Consider the following 26,178-nt stretch of genomic DNA (forward strand, 5'->3'; position numbering starts at 1 on the left):
TATTTTCGATACGAATTCAAGTCGCTACTTGATGAGTCTTACTTCAACAGCCACTGCTCCTCGTCCTTCTTGCCGTCCTGGTCGTCCTTGGGGGCCATCCGTTTGCGCTGTTTGTGCGAGTTGCTAGCGCTTCCGGTGTCGCTGCAGGTGCTCGAGGCCGGCGACGGGGGTGGTGGCATATCGAGCCGATCGGCCGTTTCTTTGCTGCCGCCGGAGCCTTGCTTGGTGCTGCCGCTGCCACTGCCCGAGCTAGAGCTGGGAACTTTTTCTTTTACTTCCGATGACGGCAGGAGCCCCGCGGCTCCGGTTGAGTTGGAGTTAGATGCACCTCCTGAAGCGAGACCCAGCTGCTGGGACAGCGTCGACATCGAGAGTAGCTTGAAGCGACAAATGTTGGTAAGATCCCAGGCGGCGTTCAGTAGCTGGCCGACCTTCGGGACTCCGTTCGAGATCGTGAATCCGATCGCTCCGTGCTGGTACATGGGACTGTTCTTCATGCATACCTGCGCCCCGACGGTCACTTCCGGTGTGTTGACGCTCGGTCGGACCGGCTTTTTAGCTTTCGCTTTGTATTTGTCCCAAAGTCGTTTTCGTTGGCCAAACGGCAGGACGCCCCACCAGAAAAGTTCGCCACTTTCGGTGCGCGCAACCGTGTAGAGCGTACACGTGTGCAGCGATACGATCTTGTCCAGGGCAAACTCCGGATAGCTCGTGGCCACATGTTCCAGCTTGCTGCCGGCATATCCGAGCAACTCGTCCATCCACGTGGCGATCCGTCCACTTTCGGTTGAGACCGAACATCGGATCGAGGTCGCTGAAATGTGCGTGACCTTCTCGTACAGCAAATTCAGCGGCACCGTCTTCGGGTGAAAGATGTTGGTCGATTCACTGCTCCGGTACGGTTCAACGTCTGCCCAACGCCACTGATGCAGCTCCCCCTTGCTCGTCACCCCGATAAACTCCGAGTACAGTGAGGCAATCTCCACAAACCGCACCGCCTGGTCCTTCTCCGGCCACGCCTCGAGCTCGTCCGATACCCACAGTGGATAACCGGAAGCGAACTCCTTCTTCTTCGGATCTACGGTATAGTAAAGTTTCACTGTTAGAGATATAGTAGGTCCGCTTCTTATCCTACAGATAAAGCTCCTCGTACCGCGGGGGACATCGTACACGGAATCGAAGATTCGTCTTTAAGACACCACTTCCAAAACCTTTCCGATTTCCCCCACCGGCTCTGGCCCGCCCAACTTACCACTCTCTTTGTCCCAGGCGTCCTCGCGACCACTCTGGAACCACCGGCGCGGTCCAAAGTACTGTCGATCGCGCCACCGTCCGAAGCCTTCCCGCTCGGCACTGTTCAATCCAGAACCGCTTCCACCACTGGCACCGCCGCCTCCTCCTCCTCCCCCGGAACCCCCGACCGGAAGTCCGGACGCTCCCCCGTTACCGACGGCCGAACCGGACGCACCGCCAGCCGCCTGCTGCTGCCGTCCGGAATCATTCGACCCGGCACCAGCAGCGGCCGATCCACTTCCGGCAACGGAACCAGCACCACCACTTCCGGTTGATCCTGCGCCGGATCCTGCCGCAGCAGCTGCTGCACCACCGGCACCGACTGCAGCTGCTGAGGCCGCGGCGGCGGCGGCCGCCGACGACGAGGACGAGCTGTTCTGAGTGCGTTCGCTGCGAGCACGACTGTATAACATCAAACTTGTTTCAGAAATTGAAACAATTTGACACAATGTTAGTTAATGAAAGCGAAATGAAAATAATGAAAATGATATGGGGAAAAAATAGAGAGAGCGAGAGAGAAGGGGGGTGAGGAGGGCTCGTTCCTGAACCCGGTACCATGCTGTTTGTTGAGTTTAGCTTAAGGTTTGTGGGAACTTGATCAATTTCAGAACTAAAATGGATGTTTTTAAACTCCCCGAAGACCCTACTGACCACTTGTTGATCGTAGCCTGCAGACTATGAAGCTTTATACATCTCAGTTCGGTGCGTCGTTGTTGGTACCGATCAGTTTAATTCAAAGTCAAGTAGATACCTCTTCCAATATGAATAGCACTCCGGATTCCTTCTCTGTTGCACTGTTTGCGTTCGCATGTCTAACTTCGGATCGTGATCTGCTCAGCTGGATTTTTGCCAGTATGATCAGCATAGACCACTACTTTTGTTCAATTTATGGTTGCGCGATCGTTCTTAGATCCGCGATGAGTCGACCTTCCCATCGTCATAGTTTGCGGGCTTAGATATACTGGAACGCAGTTTTTAGAACTTCTTCTTCTCATGAACGAAGTTTTCGTATTCATTTCCAGTCAAACCCATCTTAATATAACCTTCTGGAAATTTACTTTTACTTTTTTTGCTCGGAAAACCTGCGGGTCATGAGCTGTCTCCAGATGCGAGCAGTTCCTGCACTGGGTCACGTTCGGTCGCTTGTTCCGGTAGGCCTCCCACCGGATGATAGTAGTAGTCACAACTTTCATTGCAGAGAGCTTCTTCAGATTGGTGTATCCCTTGGGGAAGACCACAATGTACGGTGTTTCGTCCACGGTGGACTTTTCCTTCCGCTTGATGATATGCACCTCCAGCGCGTCCAGCTTGAGATCCCTCTTCAGCAGGTACTTGACCTCATCCGATTTCAGTTGATCAGGTAAACCGAACAACGACCCGGTGAAATCGTTCGCTTCTTCGGCCGTGGGTATAGAATTTCACATTCTTCTTCTTGAGAAGCTCTTGCAACTTATCAAAATCTTTGACAGAAAAGCAGGTCACATTGGTTCCAAATCGGGTTAGTTTGTAAATCAGGTCGAAACCAAATTTACAACTTCCCACTATCGCCACGATCTTGTAAAAGTCCGTGGTGTTCTTCACCATCAAAGGTGGTTGCTTTTGTTTACATGCCGACTGGCCGGGTGCTGGAACCGTCGGGGCTTCCCCTCCTCCTGCTGGACTGGCAATGTTGTTGTTTTCCGCTAGCGGGATGAACTTGTTGTTGTTGAGCAGATTCTGCTCCACTTTGCTATCTTCCTCTTTCCTCCATTTGCGCTCGTTCGCCTCCATTCCTTGGAATATTGGGGCGGAAAGTCCACCGAAAGAACCACGACGGCACTATTTGGTCCGTCGTCGATATCCCTCCCACGAAACCGGCTTGGTACGTCCATACGAAATCCTTTGCTCGCTCCGACAGATGACAGAAAATGATCTGAACACTTTGTAGGCCGCGTTGAGAATAGTGACAGCTCGATAGTTCTAACATTCCAACTTGTCCCCCTTCTTGTAGATTGGGCATATTACTCCCTCTTTCCACTCCTCCGGTAGCTGTTCTGTATCCCAGATCTTGACGAACAGCGGGTGCAGGCTCGAACTGAACTGATTAGTCCAATGGTCGTGCCGCTTGGGTCAACATCCGCTCTGCGCACATCTCCCTTCAAGCCGATGTTAAGCAACCCTTTTTGACTTGATTAGCCGATTCCATTTGTTCAGGAATCCGTTCTTGTGCATGATCTGCCCAAGCACGAGGTTGACTGTATCGTAAGCTGCCCTGAAGTCGAATCTTCTTAGGTAGTGACAACAGAATGCACTGTTGTATAGCACGACAGGTAACCGAACTTTACAAGTGGACGCGTTGTTTTTCAGCTGTTCGATCTCCTAAATTATCGTTTCCAGATCAAGGTTGAAGTCAAATCCGTGCGTTACATCTCCGCTTAGAAAACCATACGCGGTGTCCATGTTGTAACAAGAAGGTTATTCCATGTGGCTTGGTTTTGGGTTGTAGCTTTCCAGCCTCTTAGGTATCAGATCTGTCTTAGGTTCGTCACAAGCTACCTAAGCTAATCTTTGGCCTCCTTGGCCCTGTCCTTCCCGGTTGACGATGGTCGGTTCTCCAACCGAAGTGACTTCACTCCTCGTTCTGGGCAGTACTTGGTATCTTGGTCTCGTGACGGTATAATCAGTGTCAGCTTCATGCAACATACCAATCAGCTTAGAACACCATACGCGGTGAACGTGCTGCTCCTGCTCTTCGGCCTGTGCCGCCATCCGGTCGCGCGCTGTCAAAGAGCGTCCTGACAGGACGGTCTTCGTCCATTCTCGCGACGTGGCCGGCCTACCTGAGCCTCCCGATCCTCACCAGGGTGACGATGTTCGGTTCTCCCAGCAGCGCGTGCATTTCCTGGTTCATGCGCCTTCGCCACTTATTCTGAGCTGTACGTACTCCACCGTAGATCGTTCGCAGCACCTTCCGTTCGAAAACTCCAAGCGCTCGTGCGTCCTCTTGCCGCAACGTCTAGGTCTCATGGCCGTAGAGGGCAACCGGTCTAATCAGTGTCTTGTACATGGTCAGCACGTTGAAGATGTGATAGTTGAAGAAACGGCCTAAACCTAAACCTTAGCGATTCATGTGGAAAACAATAATTCAAAATTCTACAATCAAACAGCATGGTACCGACTCACCGTGAACGTGATAAACTAGTAACTAAACTAAAAATAATAATTAACGTAACATAAAAAAAAACAGTGTGTGTTGTTTTGTCTAACTTCCAAATAAGGAGACTGTTGAGCAGCGACTTCAATACCACGCACCAATATCCTAGAGTTTGATTTATGTACAATACCACAAACTTTAGCACTTCTCAACAGTCTCGGAGAGCTCTTCATTTCCCTGCAAAGATCCCTACCAACGACGACGGACAGAACAGCTTGGAGAAAGAAGTTTCGCGCCTAGTTCTAAGGAACCCAAATCTACGGAACCCATCACAAACAAAATAAAAAAAAACACAAAACTAAACTAAAACCAGCCAAAACGAAACGTCCTCAAACTAAGGCGTGTGTTTTTCCCTACAATCTGTGTGTGTGTGTTTGAGTGAGTGGGCAGCAACGAGTGGACACGCACGCACGCACTTACTTTCGAATGTTGGAAAATCCAAACATGTCCTCGGAGAACATCGCCTCGGCATCGATGATGACGCTGTTGTCCGCGTGGAAGCCGCCGTCCAGCAGTGAGATCAGATCCTCCGCCACGTAGTTGTCACTTCCCTCCTCCGTGTCGTCCCCGCCCTCGTCATCCCGCGACAGCAGATTGTTCACCGCCAGGTTCACGTCCAGGTTCGTGCGCTGCAGCTCGCGGATGATCAGATTGCGGCTCTTGCCCTGCAGCACGACCTGCGCTTGCGTGACCAGCTCCTCCGGGACGAACGGCGCCGGCACCGACACCAGCGAGCGATTGCCGGCCGAGCCGCTGCCCCCCATGATGACGCCGGTGCTTCGCGATCCCGAACCCTGCGAGCTGCTGCCGCCGCGGACCGAGTTGCTGGTGCGCATGATCCGGGCCCGCGACCGGCACTGGCGGGAGGCGGGCGAATTCTTCGAGTTGTTGTTGGACTGGCTGCCGCCACCGCCGGCGCCCGTTCCTCCGCCGGTGCCACCGCTGCCGCTGGCCTTGTTCGGGTCCTGCTTGCTCAGGTCGAGCCGCTCCGGGATGATCGAGAAGGCCACGCGAAAGGCACGCCCGTCCTCGAGCAGGATGCCGAGGTGGGCCGGCCCGACCACGATCTGCTTGACGGGCACTTTGAGCGACTGCAGGGCGGGCAGAATTTGGACGCCATATTTGTTGATTTTGTCCGCGACCTCACGGATTCTGCGAAGGGAGAGATAAAAACGAAACTCGAGTTAGTTTAAAAAAAAGATCTAAGAGCAAAAAAAAAATCCAAAAATCAACATTTAAAAAAAACCAAAGTGTATTCTAATCAGACGAGAATGGACTGGGCCCGTCCATTTTTCTATTTTCGGCTGAGTTCTTTTATCTTTTCTTAATCGACAAGGAAAAAAAATGGTGATTTTTTAATTAACTTTTTTTTTACAAAAATAAAATTTTCCAAAATCCGTTTTTGCCTTCCTCACCTCACTGAGGCAAGGCTATAAAATCACTCGAAAATTGAACTTCTTAAATACGACTCCTAGATATACCTTCACGTATACCTATCGACTCAGAATCAAATTCTGAACAAATGTCTGTGGGGATGTGTGTAGACATGATTTTTTTTTCCACACGATTTTCTCAGAACTGGCTGAACCGATTTTGGCCGGGTCAGCCTCATTCGATTCGTTTTGGGGTCCCATAAGACCCTATTAAAATTTATTCTGTTTAGTAATGTATTTAAAAAGTTATGCTAAGAAAAAGATATTTGTATCTACAAAAAAGGGTGATTTTTTGCATAACCTCAAAAGGCCGGGTCTTTTTGTTTACGTGCGAGAGTCGCGCCAGATGCGAAACGCCCGGTTGCCACATTGCTTCGAATGAAAGTCTGCATGTTTTTTGGAAAAGTCTGTATCAGGTGTATATATTTTTTTCATTAACTTATTTTAATTATAACTTTGTAGATATGAGGAAGGCACCAACCACCTAATGGTGGATTAAGAAACGTTTTTTTTTAAATTTAGATTTTTTTTCTATGTTTTACGGGACAAAATTCCGCATCTTTTGAGCCATTCAGAAGTATGGATCATTGTTGCCACAATTGATTCTGTATTTTTGAGGACCAAAAATCTGTATCAGGGGGACAAAAATCTGTATAGTCATTTTCAAGCAATTTTTCAACAACAAATATTCTTGATCGTTTTTTAATGCATTAAAATGCCATACAATCTAGAACTTAACGTCTGGGCACATTTATCCGTTAAAAAAAATACGTTTGAAAAAAAAATTAAATTAAAATTCAGAAAAATCTGAATATCATGTTTTGCTTAAAATCTGTATATCTGTATATCTACAGTTTCTTTTAATGGGTCCTATAATCATATGGCATGCAGCAGGCTTAGCCGAATGGTAACGCTGTCCGCTTTGCAAGCGGATGATCACGGGTTCGATTACCATCTGCTCCAACCTTCCATCGGATGGGGAAGTAAAACGTCGGTCCCGGCCTGGGTTGTTGTTAGGCCGATAAGTCATCCCTAATTTATGGGAGTCCTCGCCTTGCTGTAAGTACAAACAACACACCAAACCGAGCCTGCTCCGGTGGCATCGCCGGCGGCGGTTGGACTCGCAATCCAAAGGTCGTCAGTTCGAACCCTGGGGTGAAAGGTTCCTTGGAGTAGAAAAAGATTTGGGTGCCCTCCCCATAGGGGCATCAGCATTTTTCCACTATTGCACTAAAAAAACAGATGGCAGCACGATGTAACATCACGCCCCTATTCAAGCCTTCGGACTCCTAGGTTCGAGCAGAAACTTGCAATAGAGACCACAAAAGACCTGGGGGCAGAGCTGAAAATGTCAGGGGTCCTGACGCGAAACTCGGCGAAGCATACACGAATTTTTCAGATCCATTCACTGAACCGCAAAACCGTGACATAAACAAACCCGACTCAGTCGTGAGTGCCCTAGCTAACTGAGCAGCTGCAATGCGAGGCAGTAGTCGACCAACGCTCATTCGACGTTGCACGCACACACATAAAGAAACAAGTTTTTACACAAAAAGTTGGTATTTATGCGTAGAAATGTAATTTTGAATATAAGTTATGGTTGTTTTAAGTGTTTTGCACAGTCTAGAACCATTCAAATGTTTAAAAATAGTCAAAATAGTGTTTATAGAGGATTTTACGAGTCAGTCATACGACACGAATTGAGTGAGTGTAGCTCATTTTTTTACGTCTCTCATACTCCAGCAGCCGACCGGCACGAGTCAGGCGGCAGTGGTTGAACGGACACAGTAGGCTGACAGTCACATGCTAGCAGTGAACTGACATTTTGGTTTGCTTCATGTGTACGCTGGGTTGGAAACATTTTGCATGCCTGCCTGGGGGTCGTGAATGTGAAAGGTTTGATTGAAACATATGAAACATAATAGCTTATAGGACCTTTTCAAAAAAAAAAAAAACTCTAGATATACAGATTATGTGTAATCAAATCACCTTAAACATCTGTAAAATACAGATAAATCTGTATTTGTGGCAACCCTGGTATGGACAAAAAATTTGGTGACAAGTTGTGTTTTTTTTAACACTGGAACGCCCAACGCATGTCCAACTTACACGGACGCCCAAGCCTCCCAAAAAAGGTGGAACGGTAACTTCAATTCGCTGGTTCTCGGGCATTACTCAACCAATCGGGACGATTCTTGTTTCCAGTGATTTGTTAGGATGTCTAGATGATCCTAGAACTTCGCAGAACTCAATTTGTCTAATCTGTAATTTCTGCGACCGAAAACATCGTTCCACCTTTTTTAAAACAACTGCCTCCGAGGGGAATTTTTTTTTACACGCGAAAAAAAAAGTTGGAACGATGTTTTTGATCGCAAAAATTACAGATTTGATCAAATTAAGTTCTGCAAAGTTCTAGAATCATCTAGACATCCTAACAAATCACTGGAATAAAGAATCATCTTATTTGGTTGAGTTATGCTCGAGAACCAGCGAGTTGAAGTTACTGTTCCACCTTTTTTGGAGCCTTGGGCGTTGGAATGTTAAATAATGATATTTTTTTTTATTGTGAATCGAAAAGTGCATAGAAATTCTTTTTTTTTTATTAAGTGATGCTTTAAAATAGTGTCCATTCCTGAAAATATTTTTCAGTTTAGAAAATGTCCTACAATTTAGTATAATAAATAATGAAGGTTGGACCACTGGTTGCTGAGATACAGCGGATAAAAAAAGAAACTGGATTTTTATTTAAGTTTCACCCAAAAGAGGTTGTTTCCATTTTCTAATCTAGAGTAACCTGTTTTTTTTATAGGTACTATACTGCCGTTCTACGCATAATTGTACTATGTTAGTTTTGGACGATTTTGACTTTATGACATTTTTAAGTTTAGTTTGATGTGTACTTTAAGAAAAACACATAAAATCTGGTACTTTGTTTGGAAACTCATTAAAATCCACATCAAGTCTGTTTGTCCCATCGTTAAACTTCTACGCATAATTGTCCCACCAAGTATTTTCTATCACGAAATCATTAGTTTTACGAAGTATTATGTCTTGTTTACCTGTTGTATAGCAAGAAAATCACAAATAAATATGATAAACTGCTAACTGGGGTGATTAGGGACACATAGGGCGAATAGGAACCCACGGGACAATTATGCGTAGAAACACAGAAATCGGTCGAAAAATTTCAATCGCGTTTTTCTCAGTTGCACATTTTTGAACATGGGACAATTATGCGTAGAACGGCAGTATAAGGCTGGTACAAATATTTTTAAAAGTATTTGTCCCCCCCCCTCCCCCTTTCAAAATTGGCCCGAAAAATCAGGGGGCAAAAAAAATATTTTTACAATAAACTTCAAAATTTCAATGAAAATTCAAGTGCAACCAGCTGAAATCAAATTAAAATACATTCTTCTGCGTTTAAAATCATTTTTACCATGTTTGTGTTTATTAAGATTTTTTGAAAATTTTCGATGCCAAATCTTTTTTTTTCGATACAATTTTTGTTTTTGTCAGATCTTAGATTATTTGAAAACTAATGATTGTAAAACAACTGAACTAGTGTAAAATGCATTTTAAAAAACTTTTTTCATTTAAATGTGAAGACTATGGCTTGTTATTTAAATTTTTATATTTTTTTATTTTTTTGTCCCCCCCCCTTGACCTCGGCCAGGGCCGAGGGACAAAAACTTTTTTAAATATTTGCATCGGTCTAAACATATAAAATACAATAGCTTATAGGACCCTTAAAAAAACCATAGATATCTCTGCAATTCATGGTCCGACTTTCAATGTTAAAAATATGAAACATTTGTGAAATTTTCCGATCTTTTCGGAAAAAATATTTTGAATTTTTAGAATCAAGACTAACATTGAAAAGGACCAAACCTTCAATATTACAGTTGCATTCGACGGGAAATTAATCCTAATTTTGGTTGGTTGGTTTTTAGCTAATTGAGTTGCTTGAAAGGGCTTGATATTTCTGTTTATTGAAGATATTTTTTCACTTGCATCAGATATGGAGTTTATGAATTTTTCAATTAATTTGTTTTAATCTGAGTTCGGTGGTGTAGTGGTTAGCGTGGTAGTCTGTCACCCTAGTAAGAGGTTTGGGGTGACTCGCAACACATAACCTTCGTACGCCTAGAAATAAATATATAATAAATATTGTTTTCTACCCGTAGTTGCTACTCTGTTATTGACCAGGACCTGTTCTTAGGTACACAAATTCCAATCGAGTTTCTTGGATTCTTATAGCATTCTTAATTCTTTTAGTCAGCTAATCCTCGATGGTCTGGTGGTTAGTAATTTTGTCTGCTGACCCAAAGGACGGGGGCGAAACCAGAACCTTGCGCTTACAAAGCGAACAGCGTAACCATTCAGCCACGCCTACCCCTTACATAGAAAGGGTCATTATGAGTTTTAAATTAATATGAAATATGTACTTAATTTTTGTTTTTATTACAGTTTGGATTTTAGTCAAATTTGAACGTCTAATAATTCTTTTCCGAAAATTTGTAATGCAAATTTTGACAAAACTTACTATTGTCACTCACACTGAAACGTGTGAAAATGTCCAATTAAAGAGATTTTTGAACAAAATATTTGTGTCGTATAATGGGGATCAGAATATGGAAAAAAATTAAAATTAAAATACATTAGCATCAAGTATATAATAAACCTTCATTCTGTAAAAAAAATACACATTACAAATGGTCGGCCCTTTGACCATCAACATGATCATCCAAAATGGGTTCGCGGGCCATACTTTGGTCACCCCTGCATTAAGCCGTTTAATAAAATAGGAATAGAGTTATCTACGTGCGCATGTATTGCGTGTACGTACACGAAAAAAAGTGAGGTTAAATTTTGTACCGTCCAGCAAAACAAATGGCGTGCTAGTGTGCGTGAGAGCGGGCTTAGATAACTCTATGAAACTTCAGAAAAATCTGTAAATCTGAAAGTTTTCCTTGAAGTCTGTACTTCTGTACATACAGATTCTAATCATCTCAAAAATATGTTAAATACAGATAAATCTGGATTTGTGGCAACCCTGGTATGGACCACAATTTCGCCGACAGGTTATGTTTTTTATAAATAGTATTTTTTTTTTAAATAAAACTTGTACTTTTTTTACCTAATTTGGTTTATGTAAATCGAACAGTTCATTGAAATTTTTTCATTAAGTGCACTGCCGTTCTACGCATAATTGTCCCATGTTCAAAAAAGTGCAACTGAGAAAAACGCGATTAAAATTTTTGGACCGATTTCTGTGTTTCTACGCATAATTGTCCCGTGGGTTTCTATTCGTCCTATGTGTCCCTAATCACCCCATTTATCAGTTTATCACCTTTATTTGTAATTATCTTGCTATACAACAGGTAAACAAGACTTAATGCTTAGTAAAACTAATGATTCTGTGTTAGAAAATACCTGGTGAGACAATTATGCGTAGAAGTTTAACGATGGGACAAACAGACTTGGTGTTGTTTTTAAGGAGATTGCGAACAAAGTACCAGATTTTATGTGTTTTTCTTAAAATATACATCAAACTAAACTTAAAAATGTCATAAAGTCAAAATCGTCTAAAAATGACATGGGACAATTATGCGTAGAACGGCAGTGCACCGTTTTCAAAATTCTAAGTTTTTTTTTTTAGGAGGGTGATCCAGCCGCACATCGTTGATGTCGAAACCTCTAAACTGGGCCCTCGTCCTGTCACGTCCGTCAGTAGTCTTGTCGTACATTACAACTAGAATCAGATCTGCCAATGAATTAGTACACTTCGACCAAATAAACAATGACGCTGTATGGATCTGACTCTAGAATAAATGCACAGTTGTGTGTTATTCATAAGTCCAAAATGTTCAATTATTCATATAAGTCCAAATATTCATTTGCGGATAACTACCTAACTTGAATTGAATACAAGATTTAAAGTAACATATCCGAAAGCTACGCTTATCTCAAATTCCCGACATTTTAATTAATAGCAAAAAAAACGTTTTTTTTTGTAAAACCTGTCTGGCTTCTTTTAAAAAACAAATAAAAATTAATAACAGTTCACATTTTACAAGTCGTGAATTGAAAAAGAGACGACCATTTGATCGTCATAATTCCAGTAGATCCTCGATTCGCAACAATGGTCGATACAATCATAATCCGACAACCGTTAGTTCAACAGATCAACGAACTTAGTCCGATATCATTTCACTATTGATTCATCGAGACTCTACGAAAATTTTGACAAATCATAATGGTTTTTATGCTACTTGAATGAAAATCACCGATTCTGATAGAATTACTAAATTCACTGTTACTAATTTTGTCCCTAAATAACTAAAGGCAAAGTATAACAAGTTGATATTTATAGTAAAAATCCTAAATTCTACAAAAACTAAATTTAAAAAACTAAATAAAAAAAAAATAAAAAAAATTTTGTCCCTAAATAACTAAAGGCAAAGTATAACAAGTTGATATTTATAGTAAAAATCCTAAATTCTACAAAAACTAAATTTAAAAAACTAAATAAAAAAAAATAAAAAAAAACCTGACACCCACATTAAGATAGGGAAAAATCACATATGGGTCATTCCATCTGAAGCGGAACAGCATTTGAAAATTACCCTCTCCGATCCTGCTCAAATTTGGCAGAGCTGTTGATACTATCAAAACATGCAAGAATCCCGAATTTCATCCAAATCGGACCACCCCCTCCATTTTTGTACCTCCCCAAAAAATCGACTTTTTGGCGATTTTTGGCCAAACCTCCTAGTTTCAAACGGCGATAGCTCAGGAACCACAAATCTCAGAAGGTCGGTCTTAGACTCAATTTTGAAGGAAATTGGACGTAGAATCCATTTCCGTGATCAAAATGTTGATTAATTTATTTTTTCTACCTGTATTGCGCAATTGAAAACTTTAAACGGCCGTATCTCAAAACACCCCAACTTATTTTTTTTATTTGACCTCACCATCGTGTTCCCCGGCCAATTTTACATAAGAATCACCTATCGACAGAAATGAATATGTTTCATTCCAGAGATATCGAATTTTAAAGTTTTGTGTTTTCGAGATTACCTGCATCAGCTTCATTCGCCGCATCTGCTAGAAGCACACAGGTGGGCTGATCAATAACTGCTACCTGGCCATTTATTGAAATAATATTTCATCATAAATAATCTTCATTAAATTGAGCAAAAATTAACTGTATAATACTGTAGGAAACTGAAGTTTAATCGCAAATGTTTATCTGCTCAAAAAAATTAATGAAGTGAATTTCTGTGTTAACCCACTGGACACACCCTTACCAAAAATCATAATTTTTTAAGTTCCAAATCCCACTTTTCATACGATTTTTTGAGTTCAGGTACTACAACCATAAAAATGGTTATATGGGTTGAACTGAAAAATTCGTATGAAAAGTGGGATTTGGAACTCAAAAAATCATGATTTTTGGTAAGGGTGCAGAGCAATGACGACACACAGTAAAGGGCAGAATTGGATTCCGACGGAGCGAGAGGAAAATGCAATTCTCGGATTAGTTTTCAAAAAGCCGTAAGAGCCATTGTTAAACAAAGTCCTTTTTGCATCGATATTCGACCTACTTACGAAAAACCAATATCAAAATGCTCGAGATTGTTCATCTACACGTCCTTCAAGTGCCCCAAACTTAAAATAAATGAAATTTTGTTTCATTTTCTAGAAAAACGAAAATTAGTGTCAGAGGTCACAATGGCTCTTACGGCTTTTTAAAAACTCACCCGAGAATTAATCTTGTTAGTAACACTGAAAAATAAGTGCACGATACATTATTGAGTAAAAATATGAATTAAAATGAATAAAATTTGTTGATACGTTGTACTCTAGTGAAGGACGATCACAAAGAGTAGGAAAAGGATTTCTGGAATGTATAAAACTGAAAAATGTAAGAAAATCACAAATTTTGATCTGCTGCAAAGCGGCTAATTCTCTAAATTTAGTTGCGATGATTTCGACACCGTCCGAACAACAGTGTTTTTTTTCATCTATCATTCTTGTATTCTTGGAACACAATACGGCTGCTGTCCTCACGTATAAGGATTTTTTAAATTAAATGTACCTTGACCAAAATCATATTTTAGTGAAATGGAGCTGGCTCACTATATAAAAATTGATTTAATATGATCAATCTAAACCATAAATCAGAATTATGGTAAAGTGTCAATAATAAACTATAATAATAATAATAATAAAGCAGGTTTTGGGGTTTTTGCTGAATGGCACTACAGTCGACTCTCTGGTTGTCAATATCCAAGGGACCGTCGAGGAAGAGAATAATCAGTTTACAGAACGATGCAAAATGAAGACTCGATTGAAAATATTTTTTTCTTGATACCCAGCTATGGGAGAGAATCATGGCAACGTCCATCAAACAAAAACAAACTAATGTCAAACACCCTTCAAAACCTCGTTTCGCCAAGAAAAATGTCTATGCAAGCCATGAGAAAGTGAAATTATTGACAACCGGAAGAGATTTTTAAAGCAAACAGAATCCAAGGGACCGTCGAGGAAGAGATCCTTCAAGCAAGGGAAAATATCGAGGAATGAAGATAATTGAAGTATGCAGATTGAAGGGACTGAAGAATTCATCAATAGATGGAGAATTATTGATATCGAGAAGATCGACAGCCAGAGAGTCGACTGTATTTTGCTCCACTTCATTAATTTTTTTGAGCAGATAAACATTTGCGATTAAACTTCAGTTTCCTACAGTATTATACAGTTAATTTTTGCTCAATTTGATGAAGATTATTTATGATGAAATATTATTTCAATAAATGGCCAGGTAGCAGTTATTGATCAGCCCGCCTGTGTGCTTCTAGCAGATGCGGCGAATGAAGCTGATGCAGGTAATCTCGAAAACACAAAACTTTAAAATTCGATATCTCTGGAACGAAACATATTCATTTCTGTCGATAGGTGATTCTTATGTAAAATTGGCCGGGGAACACGATGGTGAGGTCAAATAAAAAAAATAAGTTGGGGTGTTTTGAGATACGGCCGTTTAAAGTTTTCAATTGCGCAATACAGGTAGAAAAAATAAATTAATCAACATTATGATCACGGAAATGGATTCTACGTCCGATTTCCTTCAAAATTGAGTCCAAGAACGACCTTCTGAGATTTGTGGTTCCTGAGCTATCGCCGTTTGAAACTAGGAGGTTTGGCCAAAAATCGCCAAAAAGTCGATTTTTTGGGGAGGTACAAAAATGGAGGGGGTGGTCCGATTTGGATGAAATTCGGGATTCTTGCATGTTTTGATAGTATCAACAGCTCAGTCAAATTTGAGCAGGATCGGAGAGGGTAATTTTCAAATTTGCACTTTTTCGTGCACAGTTGAGATGGAATGACCCATATGTAGCGGTTCATTGTACAAATGTGATATTTCCACTATCAGAGAACCTCCTTGTCTCGATGACAGCTTACCGGCCATCGATTAAGCCCAGAGACTACGCCAAAGTGGGTTCTCGCAGCATGAAGTGGTGTCCATGAGTAAAAATTGAAGCTTCAGCAATATACTGAACACTTCGATTTTAATTCCACATCGAATCAAATCATACTCTTTGCCAAACAAGCATCAAACCTATGACACTCATTATGACAAAGCCCAGGGACATAGGACATTCATCCGGGTTCAAACAATTTGTTTCCCGTGTGCTCCTTAAATCGCCTTTAAGTAGGCTTCATTTTGTCGTGATTTCGTAAGTTTATTTAACAGAATTCATTGGATTCCAATAGGAGCTTCTAAGCTTTATAGGGTGCATTTTCATAACTACAGAATTCATGTTCTTGAATTCATGTTACCGGTTCAATTTTGACAAGAATTATTTTTGAGCTATTTCCGCATTATTTTTGACGAAAAATCTCGCAAACATGCTTGCTTACTCAAAAAAAGCTAACCTACATCATTATTTTTTTAACTCATCATAAAATATTTGAAGAAACTGATGTTTAAAATTCGAGGTGAGCGGAGCAACAATCGAATTCTTGTTCGACAACAATTCAATTCTTGTCGTACAAGAATTCAATTCATGTCGAGCAAGAACGATTTATAGCGAACAAAAATTCGTGCTATAACGGATTTGACAGATGTTTGTGTACATTTTCGAGCTGGCTGTTTTCATATTTTGCAGGCGGTCAAGTTTTCGAAATCTTTCCACTTTTGGAACCGTTGAGGCGAGTGCAACCGGATAGCCGGCCGAAGAGGTAGAGGCGATTGCCTGTGGGGACGAAACCATGCTTGAGCTGCTCGGCAACGAGTTAACCGATGGCTATGAAGACGGCGGCGTGGCGAGTACGGAGAAGCACTAGTCGATGTGCTTGTAGACCTGTCTCCATTGAGATTTGCGCCGTAGGCCATTTGGGGCACAGATGTGGTGCATGTTTTATTTGGTGATGGGCAGCGTTTTGTTTGAAAAGTTGGACGATCCTGGTCTCCGGATTTTTTTTCCGCCATCCAGTCCGCAATGCACAATTCTTTGCTCTCGTGCCTAGCCTGCGTGATGGGGCTGATCTTAATGGCCGTTTATGGACACAGAGAAACCCCCAATACCACGGTGTAGAGAAAATATTTTCGATTTATTTTTAGAGTTCATCAAAATGAGGCCTTTTTAAATCATAAAACAAACATTTTATCAAAATCACAGCTTTGTGTCCGGTGTGTGTTTTCCGTTTTTTCACCAGCTGGTTTTGACAAAAGCATGATATTTGTCGACATTTTTCGGCGAACGCACCCCGTTTTGGCTGCGTTGCTATAAAATTGAATGCAACTTTGCACCGGTTCGAAACCGGTTTGACAAGAATTCAGCAGCAAGAAACAAGAATTCTGGAGTTATGAAAATGGACCCATATCGTTTTCAAAGTTTTCAATGCTCGCAACGCCAATGGCTATCTACCTAAGGTTCTCGCGGTTGAGTGTGTAGTGGTGCGGTTGTAAAAATAGCTATCTCTGACTCTCTTACTTTTGTAGATGCTGAATGGCAAGCTTCCCACTGTGCGGTTAACTCGGTTTTGCTTTGCGCCTGCTTTGTTTGATTTTTGGGCTCGTACCAAAACTAGAAAACCAAAACCGCAGTGTGCAGTGGCGCATGGGAAGCTTGCTATGCTCGCGTTTGTCATAAACGCTTGTTTGATTAAGAATTTGTACGATTAAAAATATTCTATTGGTGAAAATCGCGTTTTCAATTTCTTTTGGAAAACACATCATTAATAATGCCTTGCTTTCATCATAAGATTTTTTGATTCAAGTCGATGTTATGAATTGAAAGAAGTTAAATTCTTTAGTAAGAAAGGCTCCCTAATTTGGTTTATGTAAATCGAAAATTTGATTGAAATTTTTGGATTAAGTGCACCGTTTTCAAAATTCAAAGTTAATTTTTTTTTCTTAATCAGTGTCTATGATTGTGTCCATTGCTGAAAATATATTTCAGTTCAAAATTTATACACTTTTTTGAAAGCGGGTCCCAAATTGACGAGCTTCCGTAGCCGTGGGTTTCGCCTTGTAAGCGAAAGGTGATGGGTTCGATTCCTGTCTGGCTCGGCAAAGTCAGATCCCTTAAAAGAGTGATTCTGCTCACTGGGAACACTGATCGGTAAAGGATGGGTTTCCAATTCAGAGGTCGTGACGAATCTTTTCGCACTATTCGACAAAGTTCTTCCCTTGAACACGAACTCATGAGATTTAAAAAAATACCAAAGCCAAAAAACTAGAACGCACCGATTGTACGGGGTCCTCATTTAAAATTCAAAGAACCAAGTCCTGTCGCAACCAATCAAGCTTATATTCGGGATTCGAGCTCTGTACACTTGGGGGTATAGTTAGGTCATTCCAGATGTAGGAGTCATCCCCCTGGAGGTGGCACAGACAAAAAAGTACCAGACTCAAACTTGGTTTGGTAGAGTCGCTGGCCGGCAATCCAAAGATCGTCAGTTTAAATACCGGGGTGGAAAGGAACTAGATGTACAAAGACTCCTTGCAACTCACAACTCTCAGCCTGTATATCTACCATTAGTAGATTGTTCCAAATATCGAAATCATATGTCGATGTTGAGCAGCGCCCTCTTTATAATTATATTCCAGTTTAACCTTAATTTCTGCACGGCTCACCAATCACAAATTATACCCGAAACTGGAGACGCATGGGTAATGCAAAAATTAACGTCTGGCATTAACGCGCTACCTAGGCTATGCCACAAACACAAACCCGTTTCTAAAAGCACGGTGCGACCAAAACGTTTTCACGAGCATCTTCTTTTTTTTTGTGCTAGTAACAGAAGTGACACATTTTTATTTCAGGAATCTGTTCGGCTTATCGTAAATTGCTTGCGTTTCCAGGAACGAACATGTTTGAATCATGTTGAAACCATGCAAATTGTAGACGTTTTAAACTATTTTTAAATTATTGGAAAAAATTGTGCTAGGAGAAAAAAACGTGCGAACTAATTTATTAATTTTACATGCATAAAAACAGACATTTTTAAACATTGCGAAACGCACCCCTCACACAATCCCAAACAACATCATTTCACCCTAAGTTCAATGCTGCAGCACAGCATAAATAAATAAAAAAAGAAAGATCCTTTCACCACCCGAAACGCGGACAGGTGCAACAAAAACAAACGCAACAACAACAAAAACACCTTCCGCGTGCACACACACACACACACACACTTCCCGATTCCGCCCCGAACGGCCAGTGTCCGAATCCAATTCCTCCCCGTGGCCACACGCGCAACGAGGAACGACACATTCGCCGACGTCGTCGTCGCCGCTGCAGTCAAGACTTCGTCCGACCGAATCGGCCATTTTTGATTGTGTTGACGATTCACCCGTCGCCGTGGGGCGTAGCGCTAGCGTTCCCACTAAGGGTTCTCCCCGGAAGGGTGCTTCCGGGGGTGGTTTCATGAATGAGGTTAGCTCGTGGTCACCCCACTATCCGGAATGGTCTCTCCCTTCCCGGACCAAAACTGGTTCCTTTCCCACTTTGTGGCCACCACAATTTGTGCCATTTGCTCAAATTGGCTGCCATCTTAATTTTTTTCCTGCCTTCCTTCCGAGGTGAATCTTCGCTGTCGGGAAATTACCTGTCGTTTAGCTGGTCCTCCGTGCCCGGAAGCGGGTGCACCACAAAGTGCAGCGTCGACATTGCGACGGGGCCAGATTATCCGTCGCGACTGTCGTCCGGATTTACTCCGGAAATTCCTTATAAAATTCTCCTCCCGACGAAAAAAAAAGTTAAACTTGCTGTCTGTTCCGTCCTTGCTTCTCTTCTGACAGTCCGTTTGCTGTTTGCCCTGTGTGTGCCTGCTGCTCAACTGTCAGTGTGCGCGTGTGGCACACAGAACACACACACCACCAAAACACCTCCCCGATCGCAGCAACCCGCACACACTCTCCGTACGGCGATCGATTCGCCGTCGCGAAAAAACACGAGGCCAAAATTTTCCACACACTTTTCCCGTCGCGAAAACCGCACGCACGGAAATTTCACGCCAAACTCGCACGAGCAGCACACTTTACGCTTCTTTTCCAGCTGCCTGTATGAGAAATCTCCAGCGAAAACCGGGGCAAAATCCGTGCACGATTCAAGCGCGATCACGACGACGGCGGACTGCGGTTTCTTTTTTCGAATCGCGATGCGAGTTGAATGACGGTCGACGAACGAATGAGGCGCGTAAAGAGAACGAAGCGCTGACGGTTGAGGCGGTGCGCGGCGGCGTCGCCGACAAAAAGAGTGAAGGAGGTACTAGAACGGTGCACGGAGAGAAAAAAGCGGGTCGAAAAATCCCAAAGAAAAAAAATATACCTATTTAAGGCATGAAACATGCATAGGGACCAGCCATAAACCACGTGGACACTTTAGGGGGGGGGGGGGGGGAGGGGTGTATGGAGATTGTCCACGCTCCATACAAAAAAGATTATTTTTGTATGGACAATTGTCCACGAGGGGGAGGGGGGGGGGGGTGGTTGAGATTCCTTAAAAAGTGTCCACTTGGTTTATGGATGGTCCCATACATAGCGGATAGATATTATATAAGCTTATTCGAATGCTCGCTATTTCTAACCTATTCGAATTAAAAAAGCACTCAACCGTCAAAACCACTTGTCAAACTGATGTTGACGTGTCAACATCAGTGGTTGGTGCGGTGGCCACCGGTAACATTTTGCCAGCCCAAATGTCGCGAGAACCGTAAATTTCCACCCAAAATCGACGTAAAATTTCTTTAAATACGGTTATTCCGACGGCCGAATCCATCAAAATCACTTTAATGAAGAAAAACAGTCAACCACGAGACTGACGTTTCTAAACGTCAAATGTTACACACTCAACAAACGTACTCATATTTTGCAAAATAGTTGGCTCGGAGCTCAAAAGTTCTGGCACCGAGCCAGACTCGCGCCGAAAACTTGAAGTGGTACACTCTTGATGCTAACGCATATAAAATGTATGTTCTCAGCACATGAACAGTATATTAGAGATCCTTAATAGGGAGACTGGTCGAAGTAAATTTGACGTACCCAAACAGACACGAGTTTGACGTATCCAAACGAGCATTGCCCTGCAAAACTTATCAGTGTTGCCAAGCTCAAAACATACGTTGCCAGATCGATTAAGCCAGCTTAGACCAGTCTCCCTATTTAGGGTCTCTACGTGGGAAAATGCAGGGGGATCCTAAAGGCCGCCATCTTGGATGATTGAGATTGATAACGCGCGCAAACTGCGCACAGTGAAAACAAAAATATTTTTTTTTATTAATAATTCAATTTTTGTAATGAGAATTACTGCAGTAAAAGTCAAATTACTCAGTAGTTAAGTTATTTTTTTTCCTTTGGGCTGACAGGCTAAGACCGCGGTTGGTCCATCTCGCCAGTAGTTAAGTTAAACGTTTTATGTAATAAAAGTACAACTTTAAATGAGTTCATCGGTCCGATGTGGGCCAAATAATCCCAACTTTAGTAGTTTATTTTGCAAATAAATTGATAAAAAATCACCTAAAAACATACACTAACTTTTAAACGTACATTGCGATAAAACAATACATAAAAACAATAATTACTTTATTTCCATTTTATGCCTGCAGTTTTTGTACTTTTTTTTACAGTGCGCAGTTGCTTTGTTTTGGTTCCGTAACGAACAGCTGTTCTTTTGTGCTGGCGCCGTAATCGACAGCTCCCTTTTGTTCTGGTGCCAAAGTTGACAGCTTGTATTGGCTACGGGCGAGCTGCCTGTAGTGAGATATAGATGTCGCCCCCCTGGGAAAATGCCATTTGAGTTATAATCTTGGTCTAAATAAATTAATAACTTAAAACCTATGACGATGGCTCTAAACCTAGCTCTAAACAGTGCCCAACGGCTCTATACTGTTAAAAGTCATAATATGATATTATCAGGGCATCTGTTATCTGATATTATCAGGGCATCTGTTAGAGTCAATTACCATCATTTGTTGAATTATTTTTTCCCCTTGAATCATCGCAGGCTCCAAAAACTCCTAAAAATTGAAGCAATTTCAGAATCGGGACATTTTTAAAAAGTTCACTTTTTTAGTAAAACTGGTTGATAAAATGCGTAAAATTCGATTAAATTAACTGTCACACGTCTCAATAACAGAACCCTGACGGCTGGTAACTTTTTAATCCATACAAAAATTCACAAGTGGCTCTTCAGGTCGACCAACATAGAAAAGTCATTTTTTCCTTTATATGGCCTGGGCTGGGAGCAAATTGGAGAATTTTAAGTTTAAATATGCTGTTACATTTTTTAAAGCTAAATAAAAGGTTTTCCATGCATTATTCGTTTATTTGGATCCTATTTAACATTTACACATGCTACATACATCGTAAATAGTCAAAACAGTCCCGATTTTCACAAATTAACAATGTCGCATTTTTGATGGGCCATACTGTAGAGCGGATGCACACAGAGTAACCCAGAGGGAGCACTGGCATTTAATGTATGGTTGCGTTACGCGGTACATCGTGGTACATCCCCCCTTCAGCAAAACTTTTGATTGTAATGGGCCTCGAAGAAAATTGACGTTTAAGGCGTTACTTTTTTTCGCAGCAACCAGGTTGTTGTAAGTTGTCAAAAATTTGCTCAATCATAACAATTGAATCATGTGAATGTTCTAATGGCAATCAAAAGGATTCAAAAGAATTTCAGTGAAATTTTCAGAAAACTAAACATTCTGTGGCCAGACAATTTCTCTAACCAGTTTTTGGGAAATTACGGAACAAACCACTAGAAAATATTGTGTTGTTAGAAAAATCTTTTTGTTTTCAAGTTTAATTTTCTGACTTGGTGCACAGACTTCTCTTATTTTTGTGACTAGACACATTTTTAGTCGTTTATGAAGGACGACTCACCTCAAATATTATTTACTAAATTAAAAAAATATGTCGCTTCGTAAGATTTTCCTCTTTTGAATCTGCAAAGAAGGCATGGCATGTGTTTGTGAGTGAGAAGTCCCTTGGAGACTGCTGACAGGTTTAGACGCCCCTCCCCCTTCCCCTTTCCTTGTTAAGTTCACAAACAAATTTGTTTGTATGGAGCGTTGACAATCGCCAACTTCTCATAAAACCTTAATAGTATCAACTTCGTCAGATGGCGCTCATTGATCCCATTGACATTAAACACACTGTCCTGGTTAGGCAATAAGATTCATTATCAACTTGAGATAGCAAAACAAAACCCGGAAGGGAGCAATCCAGGATAGATGCTCTTGCCCCACCGCCAAATCAAAGTATTTGGATGGTCCTGAGGAAAACTGCAGGTTTAGACTGAATTTCAATTTTAACTGCTTCATAAATGCCTTGTAAATTAAAGTAAATCAGCAAACTTGAAAAAAAAATCAACAGCAATGCCATCAAAACCTGACAGATGTCAAAACAAACAAATCTGAAAAATCCTGAGATTACTATGATGAAAATGTTGCTTCAGCAAACCCGTAACGCTCTAAACATAACGCCAAAATCCGCTACTTTTCCAAAGGGTATCCAGGTTTTTAACAACATGGACGAATACCGAAGGTAACGCATGTAACGGTACGGGGGTACTGTCAAACCAATTTTGTAACGCATGTTCACGTTACGTCATTCTTGAACTCCTGTCAAAAATTTTCACCAAGATGGCGTCACACATTTTTGCTTCCACCCCATCCGCACACAACAAAACATTTTCTGCTGCTGCCCGGAATATTTTCGAAACAACCCGTTTCTCTCCGAAAGCCGCTGCCCAGGAACAACCCCAGACAGATCCGCTGGCTGGAACCAAGTCCATAGTGCTAGAAATAAACTCGAGACAGCAAAGCAGAAAGATGCTCGTGAAAAAACCTTTACTTCCTGCAACCTCCAGCCGGAACCGTGTCCGTGGCTAAGAAAATCATCCGAGGCAACATTCGCTGGCCACTGGCCATGGAACAGTGGAAAAGTGAGTGGGAAATACAAGACACAGAACCTGTTGGTTTCGGGCAGCGGCTTCCTGTAGAAACGGTGTTGTCTCAGGTGTTTTGACAAAGAACTTTGTCCTAAGGGCTCTATTCTGGTGAGGTGTCAATCCAGAAAAACGAAAAATGTCGCGCGTTACGAAAATGTTGCATGCTTGGTACTGCGGAAGGGGTCAGCAACGAATGAAGTGTGGCAACAATGGTGCAACATTCTCGCGTGACAGTTCCAAGCAAGCAGGAGACGAGGCAAAAATTGCACCATGTTGCCACATTTCATGCGGACTATATAAGCTAACAGATAGCCTCTGAACAGTTAGTTTTGACCGAAAATCCGTCAGAGACGGATCGACGGTGGTAATTTTATTGCTCACACACACATACATTGAAAGACACAGGTTGTGCACCACCTTGGGAGGAATTCTGTTCTAAAGAACATTGTAAGAACGGTCACTCGGAAACCAGAATGATTCAAGGCAATGGGGTTGGGACCAAACTGGTAGGATATTGGCCACACCCGGAGTGGCCATGGCCCTGAGGGGAGGTTTACCGGGGGGACATTTATCGAACCATACGTTTTGGGGCAATATGGGTGTTAAAATTCATGGTTTTTGATACTGGTGATGAAAATGGCCATTTTGACAGGATTGGCCACACCCGGAGTGGCCATGGCCCTGAGGGAAGGTTCTACCGGGGGAACGTTTATCGAACCATACGACTTGGGGCAATATGGGTATCAAAATTCATGGTTTTTGATACTGGTGATGAAAATGGCCATTTTGACAGGATTGGCCACACCCGGAGTGGCCATGGCCCTGAGGGAAGGTTCTACCGGGGGGACATTTATCGAACCATACGACTTGGGGCAATATGGGTATCAAAATTCATGGTTTTTGATACTGGTGATGAAAATGGCCATTTTGACAGGATTGGCCACACCCGGAGTGGTCATGGCCCTGAGGGAAGGTTCTACCGGGGGGACATTTATCGAACCATACGACTTGGGGCAATATGGGTATCAAAATTCATGGTTTTTGATACTGGTAATGAAAATGGTTATTTTGACAGGATTGGCCACACCCGGAGTGGCCATGGCCCTGAGGGAAGGTTCTACCGGGGGGACATTTATCGAATCATACGACTTGGGGCAATATGGGTATCAAAATTCATGGTTTTTGATACTGGTGATGAAAATGGCCATTTTGACAGGATTGGCCACACTCGGAGTGGCCATGGCCCTGAGGGAAGGTTCTACCGGGGGGACATTTATCGAACCATACGACTTGGGACAATATGGGTATCAAAATTCATGGTTTTTGATACTGGTAATGAAAATGGCCATTTTGACAGGATTTGCCACACCCGGAGTGGCCATGGCCCTGAGGGAAGGTTCTACCGGGGAGACATTTATCGAACCATACGACTTGGGGCAATATGGGTACCAAAATTCATGGTTTTTGATACTGGTGATGAAAATGGCCATTTTGACAGGATTGGCCACACCCGGAATGGCCATGGCCCTGAGGGAAGGTTCTACCGGGGGGGACATTTATCGAACTATACGACTTGGGACAATATGGGTATCAAAATTCATGGTTTTTGGTACCGTCCCAAGTCGTATGGTTCGATAAATGTCCCCGGTAGAACCTTCCCCAGGGCCATGGCCACTTCGGTTGAGGCCAACCCTGCCAAAATGACTATTTTCATTACCAGTATCAAAAACCATGAATTTTGATACCCATATTGCCCCAATTTATATGGTTCGATAAATATCCCCCCGGTAAAACCTTCCCTCAGGGCATTTGAATAAATTGATTACTCCTTTATTTGACCTCCTAGCCAAATGGTGTCTTCGGAAGAGTTGTTGAACTTGATCAGGGCTATCTTTTAAAGTTATTGACATGCAGGGTGACGACCTTCCAGGGTGTCAACCAAAAACTAACTCTGTTGGATGACGTTGTAGGGCTTTGGTGTATTGCGCAAAGTTGTAGAGGAGAAAATTTCATGAAAGTTTGTCAAAGGCGCCAAATTTGTAGCTCTTAATCTACTACGTCATTTTTGCAAAAATGGTAAAAAAAGCACTTTTTTTGTGATAACATAAAATGTTAGCATTTTAGCGGCCTACTATGTTCTGAAGAGTTGTTTATGACATAAAATTACACATCTTTGCCCAAGACAGCAAAATGTTGTGAGCCTTTATTGAGGAGTTATAACCATTTGTAAGTGATTTTGAGCATATTTTTAAGTTGCAATGTTTTCGAAATGGCGAATTTTGGCGCAAAACCGAACAATGCACATGAAAGTACACACTTTCAACTACATTTTCTGAAAATATCTCCGTGTCGATCGGTGTCGATTTAGAGATACAGTGGACTCTCTCGTTGTCGATCTTCTCGATATCAATATTACTCCAGCTGTCAATAAATTTTTCAGTCCCTTCAAATAGATTGCTTTGATTTTTTGTTCTATAATTTCATAACTCCTGCTCTCGACGGTCCCTTCAATATCGACAGCGAGAGAGTTCACTGTATCTAAATTTGAATTTGACGGTTTTTAATCAATTTGTTTATAATTTTTAAGCGGAATCTTATTTAAACGTGGTAATAATCGGTAAATTGAAAGGGTAAATTGATCGATTTTAATATTGCTTATTACGAGATAAAATCACGTTTCTCCTTCGCTGTGAGTGACAGGAGATTATTGCCGCCTTATTACCGCAGTGTAAAAATCAGCAAGTTGAACTGAAATTCTGGTTGATTTGGCTGTCAACTTGGT

At 42.0% G+C, this 26,178-nt stretch overlaps 1 protein-coding gene across 6 annotated transcripts in view; it reads right to left on the reverse strand.

The window, feature by feature from the left end:
- The window catches only part of LOC120413942 (E3 ubiquitin-protein ligase hyd), a 36,852-nt gene extending 17,225 nt beyond the window's left edge, over positions 1–19,627 (reverse strand). For 4 of the 6 annotated variants that reach the window (XM_039574946.2, XM_039574943.2, XM_039574947.2 and 1 more), the window contains exons 1-4: positions 19,045–19,627; positions 4,907–5,638; positions 1,253–1,710; positions 43–1,099 (exon numbers count right to left, since the gene is read on the reverse strand). In XM_039574946.2, the coding sequence (XP_039430880.1) occupies positions 43–1,099; positions 1,253–1,710; positions 4,907–5,638; positions 19,045–19,106 (2,309 nt within the window). In that variant the 5' untranslated portion in view covers positions 19,107–19,627. The remainder of the gene's footprint in view (positions 1–42; positions 1,100–1,252; positions 1,711–4,906; positions 5,639–19,044) is intronic. The other 2 variants (XM_039574944.2, XM_039574945.2) reach the window with 2 other exon arrangements.
- Positions 19,628–26,178: the final 6,551 nt, after the last annotated feature.

Source organism: Culex pipiens, chromosome 3 (genome assembly GCF_016801865.2).
Source record: "Culex pipiens pallens isolate TS chromosome 3, TS_CPP_V2, whole genome shotgun sequence".
NCBI lineage: Eukaryota > Metazoa > Arthropoda > Insecta > Diptera > Culicidae > Culex > Culex pipiens.